This window comes from Mobula birostris, chromosome 10 (genome assembly GCF_030028105.1).
Source record: "Mobula birostris isolate sMobBir1 chromosome 10, sMobBir1.hap1, whole genome shotgun sequence".
NCBI lineage: Eukaryota > Metazoa > Chordata > Chondrichthyes > Myliobatiformes > Myliobatidae > Mobula > Mobula birostris.
The window spans coordinates 43,714,807-43,732,669 of record NC_092379.1 but is presented as its reverse complement, the minus strand read 5'-3'; the positions used below and the strand labels follow the sequence as shown (position 1 = coordinate 43,732,669).

At 45.0% G+C, this 17,863-nt stretch overlaps 1 protein-coding gene across 1 annotated transcript in view; it reads left to right on the top strand.

Annotated features, from left to right (window-relative positions):
- Positions 1 to 17,863, top strand: part of LOC140203642 (serine/threonine-protein phosphatase 2A 65 kDa regulatory subunit A beta isoform-like) — an 84,876-nt gene that overhangs the window by 59,842 nt on the left and 7,171 nt on the right. Inside the window, exon 16 of the mRNA XM_072269690.1 lies at positions 12,766 to 12,895. Coding sequence (XP_072125791.1) covers positions 12,766 to 12,895 — 130 coding nt within the window. The remainder of the gene's footprint in view (positions 1 to 12,765; positions 12,896 to 17,863) is intronic.

The window sequence follows — 17,863 nt, the reverse complement described above, 5'->3', positions numbered from 1 at the left end:
AGGTGAAAAACATTCATACTGCGAACGCTGTCTGACAAACACACTGGCGCTCCCCAGACTCTCTGCTTTCAAAGTATCATCTTGGACATTTATGAAATATTAATCCCACAAAAGAAATATGAATGCTACTTTCACACTTACAGTACTTAGGCACATGCACATCTAGCCAGGGTGCCAAAGACTTTTGCACAGAACTGTACTTGCCAACGTGCAGCGGAGAGCAAGTTTGTAAATCTGGCGGGAGCACAGGATGTTGGGAATGGTGAGAGTGGAGCACCCACGGGAGGGGTGTGAGAGAGGTGGCTGAGGTGGACTGCCAGGGGCAGGAGGGGGTGGTGCGAGTGCAGACATACTCAGCCCTGAGAACCCAGGCAAGGCCATTTGATTCCAAACAATTGGCTTATTGGTCATTACAGAATGTCTCTCCGGTGCTTTCCGCTCCCTTCCCCCTTTTCCCAACCAAAGAGTCAAAGGTTTGTTTATGATCAAAGCATCTATCCCAATACAACCCTGAAATTTGTCTTCTCCAGATAGCCGCGAAGCAAAGAAAGAAGATGAAAGTCACTCAGAGAGAAGCATGAAACCTACACCTCCCCAGCCCTGGTACAAAAAATAATGGCATCCTGATCATCTGATCCCCAAAACTACCCCTCCCTCCACACACAAAATGGAAGAGCAACATCGACCCCCCCCAACCCATCCCCCGCACAAAAAACTAACAGAGCATTTTACCTCCAAACACCCTCCCCTCACACAACAAAACGAAAAGAATAAGGCGATGAAGAAAACAGAATATAAAAACCCTAAATCTGAAAAAGTCCACAGTCCATAAACACAAATGCAGAACCACGATATCATCTTACGCTATCACCGACATTCACCAAAAGAGGGGGACAGGGACACAACTCCCCTCTCCCTGCCCCCTTCCCACTCTCAGTCCACATCAGAGACCCATATCAGACATCTGCGAGGTTTATCATCACTCACAGATGTCAAGAAATTTGATTTTTTTTTTGCGGCAGCAGCAGCACAGTGCAGTATATAAGAATTACTACAGGACCGTGCAAAACTCAGACACCCTAGCTATATACACCAGCCTAAGACTTTTGCACGGTACTATACATTATGGTCCAAGTTATAGTCACACCAGCAGTATGCCAGAAATTCGAGAGTCAGTTAGCAGAAGTGAGTGCAGTTGCTTTTATTAAGGAGAAGGTGCTTGGGAAGCTGAAAGTTTTGAAGGTAGTCAAGTCACCTGGACTAGATGGGCTACACCGCAGGGTTCTAAAAGAGGCAGCTGTAGAGATTGGGGAGGCATTAGTAATAATCTTTCAAGAGTCATTAGAATCTGGAATGGTTCCAGAGGACTGGAAATTTCCAAATGTCACTTCACTCTGAAGGGAGGGAGGCAAAAGACATGAAACTATAGGCCCTTCAGCCTGACTTCAGTGGTTGGGAAAATGTTGGGAGTCCATTATTAAGGACGAGGCTCCCAGTACTTGGAGGTGCATGGTTTCCTTAAGGGGAAATTACAGGCAGGATAGACAAAGGAGGGTCAGTGGATGTTGTTTACTTGGAGTTTGACAAGATGCCGCACATGAGACGCCTTAGCAAGTTAAGAGCCCATGGTATTACAGAAGATATCCTAGTAAAGATAGAAGCTTGGCTGACTGACGGGAGGCAAAGAATTGCAAATGAAAGGGGTCTTTTCTGGTTGACTGCAGGTGACTATTAGTGTTCCACAGGGGTCGGTATTGTGACCGTTTCTTTTCCAGCAGATGTCAATGATCTGGACAACGGAATTGATGGCTTGATGGTCACATTTGTGGATGATACCAAGATAGGTGGAGGGGCAGAGAGTCTGAAGAAGGACTTGATAGATTGGGAGAATAGCAAGGCAGTGGCAGTTGGAATATACTGTGGTGTCCGAAAGTGTTTCGAGTAGGTAGGATTCCTCAGCCTTGGGCGGCAGCCCGCTTAAGAAAAGGAAAACCCTGATTTTAAACCTCCACTGCCTTGCAGTCATGCCCACCCATGGGAAAGGCTTTGGGGGTAAACCCCTAAGGCAGTTTGATGTTGTTTACAGCTTCACTCTGGCAACCTCTGCGATGACACTGGTGCCGAGCTGTATTGGCGCTTGCCCTTCCTTTCGACAACATGAGTGACGTGGAGAGGGGGAGCCTGCTGCATTGACCAGAGCCGGTCCTTCAAACCTTCTTGCCCAGGAGAGGACACAGTCCACCAGAGGCACAAACCCATCATCCCCGGGATCGAAGGGTGCCTACTACCAGAAATGTATGGCCATGCACTTTGGTAGAAGGAGTAAAGACGTGTACTATTTTCCAAATGGGCAGAAAATTCAGAAATCAGTGGTGCAAAGGCAATTGGGAGACCTCGTGTAGGGTTCCCTAAACACTATCTTGCAGGCTGAATTGGTGGTACGGAAAGAAAATGGAATGTTGGCATTCATTTTGAGAGGACTAGAAAAAATATAAGGGTAATGCTGAAGCTTTGTAAGGCATTGGTCAGAATGCAGTTGGGGGTATAGTGAGCAGCTTTGGGCCCTTTATCTAAGATGTACTGGTATTAGAGAGGGTTCACAAGGATGATCCTGGGAATGAAACATACAAGAGGAGTGCTTGACGGCTCCGGCTTTGTCCTCGATGGAGTTCAGACAGGAAGGAAGAGGGGTGAATCTCATTGAAACTTATGGAATATTAAGAGGCCTAGAACAGGGAGGACGTTTCCTGTGACCAGAGGGCACAGCCTCAGAATACAGGGACGTCCATTTAGAACAGAGCTGAGAGGAAATTTCTTCAGTGAAAGGGCGGTGGATCTGTGGAATCCATCAACGCTGATGGCTGTGGAGGACGAGTCACTGGGTATATTTAACATGGAGGCTGACAGGTCCTTGATTAGTCAGGGTGTTAAAGGTTACGGGGTAGAAGGCAGGAGAATGGGGCCGAGAGGGTAATAAGCCAGCCATGATGGAATGGCGAAGCAGACACGATGGGCTGAGTGGCCTAATTCTGTTCCTGAGTCTTAATTGTCCTTTATTGTCCGTTCACTCTCCCTGAGTGCAGGCGAGCTCCTCGGGAGGGCCATGGGAGGAAACAACGGTCATTTTGTGAAAAGCTGCATTTCACAAAAGAAAAACACTTGAATTTCTGCGTTTGAGAAATCTTTCTGCACCTTTGGCATAAATACATGCAAAATACTAATCACTATTAAATTATACAACAGTTCAAATCATGATTCGGCAGGCTTTTTTCTCGATTTCATTTCAAACTAACAAATAATTCAAGGCTTGAATTAACAGCTGACAATTTGAAGATGTACACTTGGAATCTGTCAGCTGTGCCTGGAAAATCGAGGCATTTCCGACATTTGGGGAATCTTCTGAGGTGTAGCACATGAAGGGAATCAAGTCTGCAGACGTTGGAAATCCAGAGCAGCTCACCCAAAACGCTGGAGGAACTCAGCAGCTCAGGCAGCATCTCTGGGAATGAGTAAACAGTCGGTGTTTCAGGCCGAGGCCTTTTATCGGGACTGTAAAGGGAGGCGGAAGATGCTAGGATATAAAGGTGAGGAGAGGGGAAGGAGGCCAGCTGGAAGGTGTTAGGTGAAGACAGGTGGGTGGGAAAGGTCAATGGCTGGAGAAGAAAGAATCTGAGAGAGTGGACCACAGGAGAGATGGAAGGAGGTGAGGACCCAGGGAGAAGTAATAGACAGGTGAGAAGTAAAAGCTCAGAGTGGGGAATTGAGGAAGGAGAGGGCAGGGGAGAGATTTTTTTTTACATATTTAAAAATAATTTTAATTCTGTAAAAATAATGAAAGAATGCAAATTTCGATATTAATTAAAAAATCCAGAATTTGCACATGCAGCAGTGTTGTTTAAGTTCACGACAAAATAAATAAGGAACATGATAGATGGAGAAATAACAGCTCCATCACACCATTAACCGATTGCCCTTTAATCCAGGATGCACTGAGATTACAAACCAGCTCACGTCACTGCTTCTAAAGAACGCACTGCACATTTGCTCTTATCTGAAGCTCTCAAACTAAAAGAACAGTTGGAGAGACTCCGGTGGAAGAAACAGTTGTTATTCCATTCATGATTCAGAAAAACATAAGAAATCGGAGCAGGAGTAGGCCATCCGGCCCATCAAGCCTGCCCCGCCATTCAGTAACATCATGGCTGATCTGTCCTTAAACTCAGCTCCATCTACCTGCCTTTTCCCCATAACCCTTAATTCCCCTACTATCTAAAAATGTATATAACTGTATCTTAAATATATCTAGTGAAGAAGCCTCCACTGCTTCCCTGGCCAGAGAATTCCACAGATTCACCACTCTCTGGGAAAAACAGTTTCTCCTCATCTCTGTCCTAAACCTTCTCCCCTGAATCTTGAGGCAATGTCCCCTAGTTCTAGTCTCACCTACCAATGGAAATAACTTTCCTACTTCTATCTTATCTATCCATTTCAAAATTTTGTATGTTTCCCTAAGATATCCTCTCATTCTTCTGAATTCCAGAGAGTATAGTCCAAGGCAACTCAATCTCTCCTCATAGGTTAACCCCTTCATCTCTGGAATAATCTGGTGAACCTCCTCTGCACTGCCTCCAAAGCCAATATATCCTTCCTCAAGTATGGAGACCAGAACTGCACATAGCACTCCAGGTACGGCCTCACCAGTACCCTGTATAGTTGCAGCATGACCTCTCTGCTCTTGAATTCAATCTCATAAAATGATCAAATGAAAACCTAGACAGATATCTCAGCCAACACGCACAAAATGCTGGAGGAACTCAGCAGGCCAGACAGCACCTACAGAAACATCGACTGTACTGTTCCCCATAGAAGCTGCCTGGCCTGCTGAGTCCCTTCAGCATTTTGTGTGTGTTGTTCGGATTTCCAGCATCTGCAGATTTTCTCTTGTTTGTCATTAGATACCTCCCTCATGATGCCATCCTGCTCCACGTTCTTCTGATCCACCTGGTCAGTCACGGATCATTCTTAAATAATTTTGTTTACAGTTTGATATTCTAGTTTATATAAATCATGGAACAGAAGCGGCCCTATGACCCACAATGTTATACTTAAATTCCTAATCAAGTGGGCAATCTTATCTACACGATGTCCATATTCTTCCGTTTTCCTCACATTCGCGTGCTTATCTAAACGTCATTAAAAGTCCCCGATATATCTGCCTCTCCCATCACTCCAGGCAGCCAACACCATGTTAAAAAACCAGCAACACACACAAGATGCTGGAGGAACTCAGCAGGCCAGGCAGCACCTATGGAGAAAAGGACAGTCGACATTTCTGTCCAAAACCCTTCCGCAGAACTCAGCCCTTTGGGAGAGGGGGATGGGGAGGGAGTGGGAGAGGGGGGTGGGGAGGGAGTGGGAGAGGGGGATGGGGCGGGAGAGGGGACGGGAGAGGGGGCAAGATGTGACTTGTGCTTGGACATTGAGCTTTTCCAGTTACAAGCAGTTCAGAGTGATAAAACTTGAATTAAAAGGTGCCTGAATCCTCGTTTCAGGCCCACCCAAAATACTGAGGGACTTTTTCCTGAAGTGAAATAGATGAGTTGCTACATTAATTTTAGATAGACTGTATAACCAGCCAAGAATTTGAGAAGGCATATTACCTTAACATACGGCAGGATGTGACTTATTATGACAGTCTCCCTGCAATCTCCTGGCAAGTTTTCACAGAAATCTGCAAGATAGAATACTGCACGTTAAGAGAGTTATTCTCAAACAAAACAATGGAGTCAGAGAAAAGTACAGCACAGAAATAGGCCCTTCAGCCCATCTATTCTGTGCCGATCCATTTAAATTGCCTACTCCCATCAACCTGCATCTGGACCATAGCCCTCAATACCACTACCATCTGCGTACCCATCCAAACTTCTCTTAAACGTTGAAATCGAGCTTGCACGCACCACTTGCGCTGGCAGCTCGTTCCACACTCTCACCACAATGATAAATCAATAAAGTTTAACAGATTAAGCAATTGCTGAAAAGCATCTGCCTTAACATTTGTATCTTCTCAGAAGATAGTGGCAAGAGAAAACATACATTCTGAAGCACAATTTAAGTCGCACAAGGAAAAGCAAGGCCAGCACCTACAGTGTAAACATCAAGAGTCAGACAGCACAGGTTCAATTCTGGCACATCTGTACGGTCTCCCTGTGACGGTATGGGTTTCCTTCGAGTGCACATTTCATAAGTTAACTGGTCATTAACTGGTAAATTGTCCCGTGATTAGGTCAGGATTGAATTGGGGGATAGCTGGGCAGCGTGGCTTAGTGTACCTATTCTGCACTGTAATCTTACTAAATAGATATTCAGAGGTATCACATTGGCCCACTCCTCCTCTAAGTTGTTCTGGTGCAAATGAACTCCATGAGTTGGCATTAATGTACCAGCTACTGAAGATGACTGGCAAAGAACTTTGGCAGGCACATCACAATTCACTTGAAACATTTGATTTATGGAAACTGGCCAGGCCAAGACGACTGATGCTGCGATACTTATCCCGGCCAGCTCCACTTTGCATGAAGGCATAATCCATGACTAAACTACCACAATCTGAAAGGCTAAATATAACTCATGCATTCCTTTTCAAAACGCACGATTGGAGCCAGATTTTGTGGATGAAGTGGGTCCATCTGGGAAGCAACATCACAATATTTCTACCTTTGTCTACTAGCTTGCTTACTCGAAAGTAGGGAATCAAAGCAAGGGCCTCACACTCAAGTGAATCTCCCTCTCTTCCCCCGATGCTGTCGGCCGATGGTACCTGAGCATGCTTTAATCGAAGTAGATTTCGACTCATTCAGGTTTATGATGTGCTCTAGTTTCTCGTTCCAGTTTATCTCTCTATGTGATGATGTGCTTCTGCAGACACAATCGGTGGACAGTGGTGTGGCTGGGTGGCCCGACATCCACCCCAGTTTCTCTGATGAAAGATCCGATCAAGTGACACGTACATGAGAAAAGATGCAGCTTATTAGGCAGTCAATGATTCCTTAAGGTTGTCATGGCCAGGGGCGGTAATGGGGACAAGCTCCCACTACAGACTAAATGCTCCTCATGGCATGCACCTCAAACAGCCTCTCACACCAAGTCCAGCTCCTGGCCTTTGCATGTGGCTTACTGAAGCAGAAGGCAGGTCACTGACACTTTAAAACTGGTCACTTCGGTCAGATGGGGCTCATGGTTGGCAGCTCATCTAGGAGAAGGAAGACTCTGAGCTCAAACCTCCAATGCCTTGCGGCTATACCCACTCACAGGAGTAAACCCAGAGGGAAAAATCCAGAGCCGGCTTCTCCGAGGCAGTCCTACGTTGAGTTCAACGCTGACTGTCAACTCCTGCGACGCCACTGGTACCAAACTGTATCGGTCTCTGCCAATTCTTTGGATTCATCAGATGCGTGGAGAGGGGGAGCCTGCTACATGGGCAACAGCTTACTCTCCATATCATACTGCCCTGGCTTACGTATCACGTAGACAGCTGCACGTAACATCCATGGTGGACCCTGACCAACGGAGGGCCTCGGGTTAGGCAGTCAGTGGTACAAACGTAAAGAACACCACTCACTCTTTTTCACAATCTCACAACCTTTCAAGACTCTGCACAAGCAATGAAGTGCAATTTGTAAGGAGCAGCCACCATCGAAACATGAAGTCAAGTGGCACACAATTCCTTTCCATTTGCTGTCATCCAGTTCTGGGATCAGATCAGGATGCCAAAGGGGAGGCATGCTGGCATGCTGTTCTCACTTGGAGAAGTGTCACCTGGATATGTGGTACCACATTAAATAGAGTCATAGAAAAGCACAGCGCAGAAAAGGCCCTTTGGCCCCTCTCGTCCATTCTGAACAATTCAAACTGTCTACTCCCATCTGCCTGCACCAGGACCACAACCACCCCCCCGCCCCATATCCCTACTATCCATGTACCTATTCAAACTTCTCTTAAATATTGAAATCAAAACTGCATGGACCACTTGTGCTGGCAGCTCGTTCCATCCTCATGACCCTCTGTGTGAAGAAGTTTCCCCTCATGTTCCCCTTAAACTTGTAACCTTTCACTCTTAACCCATGACCTCTGGTTGTAGTCCAACCCAACCACAGTGGAAAAAACCTGCTTGCATTTATCCCATCCATACCCCCCATAATATTGTACCTCCATCAAATCTCTTCTCATCTTCTGCATTCTGAAGAATACAGTCCTAACCTATTCAATCTTTCCTTATAAGTCAGGTCCTCAAGACCAGGCAACATCCTTATAAATATGCTCTGCATTCTTTCAACCTTGTTTACATCTTTCACAGGAGTTCAAAGTTCAGGGCTGTCCACGGAAGGGGTCGCACCTCTGGTGAAGGGGCTTGTCGTGTCCATTCCGGGGCAGCTCACTCATCTTTGCTCCCCACCGGACACTCATCTCTCCCCTGTGGCTGCAAGCAGCCATTTGCACGTGACAGCAGTCTCATACTCCAGTGAGATTGGGACAAGCCAGTCCTAGCACGCAAAGTCAGCCTCAGCGGACTGGGCGGGTGCGATCTACAGTAAAACCCAACGGCCAGGAAGGTGGCTCTGCATCGCTCTGTGGAGAACGAGGGGCATGAAAAGACACAGAAAGCATCCTGGTCATCCACTGCAAACAAGAAGACCCCTGTTTCTTCTGGCGCTTGTTCATACCACTGGACCCGGACTTCTGAGGCCAAGAGAGTGGAAATGCCACAGTGCAAAGGCTTTTCCATTTTAAAAACTCTCCCGCACAGGTTTCCTGTCATCGTCGGACAAAATGTGCAACCACCATGCGTACTATACACAACCTTGTCATTTGCCTCCTTACAGGCAGCCACAAAGCAAAGGAACCCAACAGAACCCATTAAAAACAGAAAACCATCAATCACACAATGCGCAGGAAAAAAAGACAAATTGTGCAGACAAGAAACGGAAGCAAATAATGTTCAGGACTGCACTGCAAAATGCCAGGTTGTACAGCTGGATCAAAGGCCTCGCCTCCACTAGGAAAGTTACAGGCACAGATTGCAGTGTCATTGCCAAAAACGAGAGTCTATTACTAAAGTAATTGATAGTTGTTCCTGCTGCCAAAAAGTTGTCACTGTGCTTCACCAACAACATCTTAACCGGATGGAAAAGACAAGAATGAGAATTCCCAACCAACCTTTAACTTTGTTGGCCCCAGCTGCTCGCACTTCAGCCTCACAATCTTTCAACAGGTTTTGGAAAGCAGGAACCAGATCATTTTCCGCAATTTCAGGACCCACAGTTTTCTGAAGCCTTAAAGGCAAGAGAAACCAAATGAGTAACAAAGATAGAGCGGGTTTCAATAGCAGCAATCTGTGCATTAACACGTGAACAGGGGAATCACAAAGACATCACCATCTTTCTTTTCCACACTCGTCTCGCTGCTGCCATCAGGTAGAAGGTACAGAACCCTCAGGACCCACACCACCAGGTTCAAGAACAGTTACTACCCCTCAACCATCAGGTAGAAGGTACAGGAGCCTCAGGACCCACACCTCCAGGCTCAAGAACAGCTATTACCCCTCAACCATCAGGTAGAAGGTGCAGGAGCCTCAGGACCCACACCACCAGGTTCAAGAACAGTTACTACACTTCAACCATCAGGCTCTTGAACTACAGGGGATAAGTACACTTAATCGATTGAGATGTTCCCACAAGCAATGATCTTACTTTAATTACTCTTTATCTTGTTATTTCATACCCTTGTTATTTATTGCTATTTATTTATATTTGCATTTGTACTTTATCTTTTATTGATCCTGTTTACAGTTACTATTCTATAGAAATTGCTATGCCCACAGGAAAATGAATCTCAGGGTTGTACGTGGTGACATGTATGTACTCTGAAAATATGAACTTCAAAATTGAAAATCTGAACTGTATTTTAGCTACGGACTTCATTGCAAGATTAGTTTATATGTGGTCTTGAGCATAGAAAGTGCCTTCTGTTGTGGTCTGTCATTAGCATTGACAGCAGAACATGAGAAATACAATAAACTCCGTACCGTTATAATGCAATTGTTTTCCAATAATGGGTTGGTGCCAATTTCACAAGTGCTCTGGCAACCTTTATCTTGTTCTGGCATATTTCCCCTTCCTTTCCAGTCCTGATGAAAGGTCTTGGCCCAAAACATCCACTGCTTATTCACTTCCATAGATGCAGCCTGACCTGCTGAGTTCCCCCTGCATTTTGTGTGAACCCTTTCCCATGAACTTTCCTTCAACTATCACTTTCTAGAATATTCCCCTTCTCCTCCACACCACCCCCCCCGCCCCCCACGTTCTTATTCTGGCATCTTCCCCCTTCCTTTCTGGTCCTGATGAGGGGTCTTGGCGCAAAACACCGACTGTTTATTCACTTCATTAGATGCAGCCTGACCTGCTGAGTTCTTCCAGCATTTTTGTGTGTGTTACCTTATATAGAGCTTATTTTTGAACACGGGTTAGTTATCGTATAAAGACAGACAATATAACGTCTTTGCCTGTTCCAAGGGTAACAATCCTAAGATGACAAAATGGCTGTGTTTTCTGTGTGCTTTTCAACACTGGTCCATCTGTAATTTGCTTTAATTTTCGATCAGGTTTACAGTTTTGAATTATGTAATTTTATCATGGGTGGCAGGGTGGAAATACATCTCTACCAAGAGAGGTGTAAGGCGTTCCTTCCCTCCGCTAGCCTGCGGGTCACCCTTGGGCAAGGTGTAGCACCTGCTTAGCCAACCCACCCCCAATCAGGGTCACGTGAAGCTATGGGGTAAGAGGAAAGAAACCCAGAAAAATGTTGCCATTGTGTTCAGATGTTTATCAATGAGTGGATACCTCATGCTCTGGTAAAGAAATAAATGAGAGGGGAGAAAAAAGGAATGGTTATATAAATGATGTCCATTTAGAAGCAGCAATCTTAAGTGTTACCCAGGTAAAACAGCTGTAATGATCTATCCTTGGTAAAATATCCACAGATAAACCAGCTGTTTCAGTACAGATTTTACACTTATGCAGAACAGAAAGATTTAATCTCAATGCTTTGGGGTGGGACTGGAATTTCCTGGCCTCAAGAGAAGGAATTTTAAATTTTTAAAGAAAGGCAAAGTTGAGAAAATATTGTCGTTGATGGCTCTGAATCCGAAAGTATGGTACACAGACAACAACGTGAGCAATTGTAATCAGCTAGTTTCTCACGTCAAAAAAACTAAATAATGTTACTTAATCATTAAATAATGCTTCTTAATTGTTAAATAATGTTAACCTGATTGTTATTGTTTGCAATTAACCTGTGTAGGCAATGTGCCTTTATTTTGAGGATTTGGATTACACTGTGGTGAGAAAAGCACAGAGATTTCAGTTGATCCGAGTGTTTTCCCAGGCTGGGAAAGTCTAAGACTAAAGGGCATAGATTTAATTGGAGACACAGAACAGAACAAGCTGTTCCGGCCCTTCAAACTGCACCGCCAGTAACCCACCAACTTGTGCAACAATCTACAATGACCCTTTAGCCTACTAACCAGAATGCTTTTGGACTGTGCGAGGAAACCGGAGCACCAGGAGGAAGCCTGAGGCAACAAGGTTTTATACTGAGAACAAAGACCATCTGGTTCAAAAAACATAAACACACAGGAGATTCTGCAGATGCTGGAAACCTAGCACAAAATACTGGAGGAACTCAGCAGGCCAGGCAGCATCTATGGAAATGAAATAAACAGTCGATCTTTCGGGCCGAGACTGCTCTTCGGGACTATAAATCTGCCGATGACACAACTATTCTTGGCAGAATTTCAGATGGTGACAAGGAGCCGAAGAGGAGTGAGATAGATCAGCTGGTTGAGTGGTGTGGCAACAATCTGGCACTTTGTCAGTAAGACCAAGGAACTGATTGTGGACCAGAGGAAGGTGAAGTTGAATCACAACCTCCCTACCCCATACCCGGTCTGTGTGAAGTCAGCAGTGGGAAGGAACCAGCAAGGTCCAGTCCATCAAAAGTTTTAAGCAGCATTTAATTAATGCACTACATCACAAAATTTACCACAATGACAGTAAGACCAAGGAACTGATTGTGGACGTCAGGAAGGGGAAGTCAAGGGAACACACATCAGTCCTAATCAAGGGGACTGTGGAAAGGGTGAGTAGTTTCAAGTTCCTGAGTGTCAAAGTCTCTGAGGATCGTCCTGGCTTTTCGACCTTTCGGCTCATTTTTAAACAGAACTGAAGTTCCCCTTAACTTCCTCCAGTCAAAAGTGAAAAATATCAGTGTCATCAACCTGTGCACGTGCTGAATCCCCAGATCCCTGGCACTATGCCAACAAGTTTGTTCTAAACCCCTGTCACAGGATTATCCTTCAGATACACTGAAAAAGATCTGAGCTCAATTCAGACCAACTTTGTTCTATTTCAGATCCATGTTTAAAAACAGGCTAATTAAATGAATCTGGTAAGAAATCTCAGCACCTTTTGGCATGTCAGTCAATTATATTAAAAATACGCAGGTGCTTGATTTAATGATTTTTTAAAACTATATTAGAGGAATTAATCGTGTTTTCATGACTTTTGACAGAATCAGAAGGGTTTCCAGCTGGAACAGAAAACTTAAAGACTAGCTTTAAAACATAAATGCACCATATCATCATACCAAAGAGATGCACTTTGTGCTGTAGCAATAACACGTACTTCAGAAAATTTGTCTGCCACCACATAGCGAACACGCCAGGATTCATCGTCCACTGCCTGCCGGAGGGTCGGCATCACCAACGCTTCCAGGTCTTCCTGGGGCAGCAGCTGGGCTATGCTCACACAAGCCTCAACTGCCAACAGCCTCACCGAATCCTGTGAAAAAGATGTTCAAACCGGGTTTGAGCTGGTTCTTCATTAAAAAACAAAATTAATTTCCTGAAGTTAACATTAGGAAGAACTAATCTCATCAAAAAAATCATAAAAATAAATACTGACAATATAACAATTGTTTCCCGGATGATATCCGTCAGATCACCTAGAACGTAGCAACAGGTTTCATTACTTTGCAATGTGTGCTGGAATCTTCCCAGGATACAAGTACTGGAGTGTATCAACATGCAACCTTTGATGGAAGCATTCCTTGGATTAGTATATTAGCAAATGTCATGACAGAGCAAAATTTATTGATGAATCAATTTTCTTTCTCCTGCTCTTGAAGCACCACTCTCTGCTGAGTGAATCTCCAAGCTAATCACCCAAGTGGTCACTTTTCACCGTAGGATGTAGGAGCTGAATTAGGCCATTTGGCCCATCGAGTCTGCTCTGCCATTTCATCATGGTTGATCCATTTCACCTTCAGCCCAATCTCCTGCCCTCTCCCCATATCCCTTCATCGAAACATGGAAATCTACAGCACTTTACAGGCCATCCGGCCCCAAAGTTGTGCAGACCAAGTAACCTACTCGAGAAACTGCCTAGAATTTCCCTACCGCATAGCCCTCTATTTTTCTAAGCTCCATGTACCTATCTAAGAGTCTCTTAAAAAACCCTACTGTATCCATCTCTACCACCTTTGTTGTCAGTGCATTCCACACACCCACCACTCTCTAGGTGAGAAACTTACCTCTGATGTCTCCCTTATACCTACTTTCAAGCACCTTAAAACTATGCCCCCTCATGTTAGCCATTTCAGCCCTGGGAAAAAGCCTCCGGCTATCCACACGATTAATACCTCTCATCATCTTACACGCTTCAACCAGGTCACTTCTCATGCCCTGACTAATCAAGAATCTATCAAACTCTCTGCCCTGAATATACCCAATGACTTTGCCTCTGTGACAATGAATTCCACAGATTCTCTGGATAAGGAAATCCTTCCTCATCTCCATTCTAATTGGATAAACCTCTGCTCTGAGATTGCTTCCTCTGGTCTTAGGCTGTTCCACCATAGAAAACATCCTCCCCATATCCACTCTAGAGGCCTTTCAGTATTTGACAGGTTACAATGAGATCCCTCCCCCTCATTCTTCTGAATTCAAATGAGTACAGGCACAGAGCCACCGAATGCTCCTCGTACGACAAGCCTTTCAATCCTGGAATCAGTTTCGTGACCCTCCTTTGTACCCACTCCTGTCTTGGCACACCCTTTGTTAGATAAGGAGCCCAAAACTACCTTCAATATTCCAAGTGAAGCCTTATAAAATGTGAACATTACATCCTTGTTTTCATATGCTAGCCATCATTGGTGGGGTCTGAACCTGGAGCAAGTGTGAACATCTCCTTGGCTACAGATGTGAAGGTTTATTTCCAGGAGTCACTGGACAGTAACCAGAAGAGAAGCTTACTCAACACCAAGGAGCACACGTCCAACCGTTAACCAGAAGCTAGGTGAGGGTCAAAGTGTCCATCCCAGCTCCCCTTCAGCGTACCATTTCTGTACGACTCTGGCTCCTTAGTACACGAGTATACTGCGGACTGCGTCAAGCCTTTTGCCCGGGATACTTTAGGTTGGAGGAATATGAAAGGACACACACTGATTAAACAGTTCGCTCTTCAGGCAAAAGCCTCAAGATAACCACCTTCTTGGAGGAGCATCTCCAGCTGGAGTACTGGAATGGTGTAATCATGCCGATAGATTGACAGGCACTGCTTCCATCTGCTGTGGACAAAGGAACTTTATAAAGCAGGGGCTCCCAACCTGGGGCCCCTCGGTTGATGGCAGGGGGTCGATGGCGTAAAAGAGGGTTGTGAACCCCAGTTACAAAGGTGAACAGATGGTGCAGACTACGACAACAGAAAGTTTGCAAGCAGGAAGTAGCATTAACAAGGTGCAGCATATTGAGTACGTAGACATATTAACCAGACGCAACTCAGTTCTTTGCCACGGACACACCATCCGTACTAATCTTTCCCACCTCCAGCTCATCCATACAGTAAAATGCAAGCGGTAATGTGGGGGGGCGGGTGGGGGGAGGTGTGAAATCATGCAATTGCTCCAGTGGAGTAGTCGCCCATTGATGCAGAACTTAACAATTCGCAAGCAGAAATACAAGCACTAAAAATTGACATTTTTGCAATTAATGTTTCTAAATCAGAAGCTACTAAAATATTTTGCTAAACCCATCATCATGTGCTGTGTCATATGCTATGGGTGGTCACAGTCTTTCCATGACCCTGATTGTTCTCCGTAAAGTTTTGTACAGAAGTGGTTTGACATTTCCGCCTTCTGGGCAGTGTGTGTCTTTACCAGGTGGGTGACCCCCAGCCCATTATCAATACACTTCAGAAACTGTCTACCTGGCGTCAGGGGTCGCATAACCGGGACTTGTGATCTGCACCGGCTGCTCATCCACCACCTGATCCCATGGCTTCACCTGACCCTGATCGGGGCGGGGGCGGTGGGGAGGGGTCGATGGTATCGAAGCAGGAGCTACACCTTGCCCAAGGGTGGCCTGCAGACCAGCAGAAGGAAGCCTTACACCTCCTTTGGTAGAGACGCATCTCCACCACACCACCCAAAAATCCAATATTTGTGGTATTCAGATTTTATCCTGAGAAATACTTCAAGATAGCAACAGAATATAGAAATTTACTGCACATTACAGACCCTTCAGCCCACAATGTTGTGCTGACCACGTAACCTACTCCAGAAGCTGCCCAGAATTTCCCCACCATACAGCCCTCTCTTTTTCTGAAACAACTGACTGTATCTGAAAGTTTACACAAATGACACCACAAAAAATTTTAATTCAGGGAGTAAAGCGGCTGGAAGTGAACCCCAGATGTGGGACTCCTGCACTTGGAGCAGAACAGAGCCATTGGTTGTGGACTGCAGGGGCACACAGTTACCAAAGCAACCTTCTCGTCCGACAAAACTCAAACACCTCCGAACAAGTGAAATCCTCTGTGTGCCACATTAATCAAAATGGCCCTGAAGCAGAGCAACAGGCTTGACAAGACACGGCTCTCAAAAAGAGCACGCCTTTGTAAATGACAAGGCCACTTCAACCACACAGCCGAGAGTAAGCGATGAGCACCACTCGACTATGATGCACCTCGGCTTTTGCTCCTTCCTCACTAAAAACACACAAAAAACCTTCAGTTTATGTCATTAAAAACAAAAATGCCGCACTTTCTGTGCTATTTTGGGGCTGATTATTCTCTAAACTAGAAACTTCTACCCACTCAGTTAAAACAAGGTCCCGTCCACCATGGTGGTAGCATCTTATCGCCAATAAAACCAAATTTTTCCGAAATTGGGTGGCAGGAAGGAAATACGTCCCTGCCAAAGGAGGTGTAAGGCACTCCTTCCCTCCACTAGCCTGCAGGTCACCGTAGGGCAAGGTGTAGCACCCACTTAGCCTCCCCGATCAGGGCTACGTGAAGCCGTGGGAGCAGGTGGTGGACGGTTGTATGAGCAGCAGGTGCAGATGTCAACTCCTGACACTGACACCAGGCAGACAGTCTCGGAAGCATATTGATAATGGGCTGGGGGTCACCCGTCTTGTAAAGACACACGCTGCCCAGAAAGAAGGCGATGGCAAACCACTTGTGTAGAAAACTTCGCCAAGAACAATCGTGTCCACTGAAAGACCCACGATCGCCCACACCATACAACTCAGTACATAATGAGTGATACTACAGGATGTAGATTTTCTACAATAATACTGTAATATTCCTAGCTAACTCCTATCATGTTCATCTGCAGCATTCCAAGGGAGGAAAGTACTTACTGACACAGCTCGGCCTTTACAGAGCTGGATACCCGAGGGTAGCAGACACTGAAAAGGCTGCATGCCGAAGTCCTGGACGTGAACCAGTCACCACAAGTCAGGCGCTTGACCAGTGGCACAAAGTGGACTTCTAGGTCTGCAGGAGAGTGCTCGTGGGAGATGGCTCGCAGTGAATCGATGGCTTTATCTCGTACTACCGATTTTTCCACCGTTGCCAGGTTCTCCAAGGGAGGCTGATTAGTGGGAAAGAATTAAACTGAAACACATCTTCTTTTTACTCTACTTCTAAGAAACACAATATTTAGAAACAATCTTTAAGATAAATTCTTAAATTGCTGAGAATTAGGAATTCTCATAAAGAACATGAGACAGAGAAACATTTAAAGGCAGAACAATATAGAGCCGTGCTGGAGGACAAAACACAAACTATCAAAAACTGTATAAATCAAAGGACATATTTTCTCAATCACAGAAATTCCCAAGGTTCCTAACCAGAAAACACTGTACTAATATTAAATGGAAATTACACTGTCATGTTCTTAATTATCAGTAATTACTATTTCATCTTCAAATTAAGTACCAATAATTGCTCATCCTATGAGGTTTTAATATGCAAATAAACATGAAGCTGCCTGTCATAATAATTTTGCCAAAGTTTGAGGGAAGTCCATGGTCATCCACTTTGTTAGAAGAAATAAAAGTGTAAACTACATTCTAAATTGGGAGAAAATTCAAGAATCCGAGGTGCAAAGGGACTTGGGAGTCCTCGTGCAGCATTCACTGAAGGTTAACTTGCAGGCTGAGGAAGGCAAATGCAATGTTAGCAGTCATTTCGAGAGGACTAGAATATAAAAGCAGGGATGTAATGTTAAGGTTTTATAATGTATTGGTGAGGCATCATTTAGAGTATTATGAGGAGATTTGGGCCCCTCATCTAAGAAAGGAGGTGCTGACATTGTGCAGAGTTTAAAGGAGGTTCACAAAAATAATACTGGGAATGGAAGGCTTGTCACGTGAGGAGAGTTAGATGGCTCTGGGCCTGTACTTGCTGGAGTTCAGAAGAATGAGAAGAGACCTCATTGAAACCTATCAAATGTTGGAAGGTCTGAA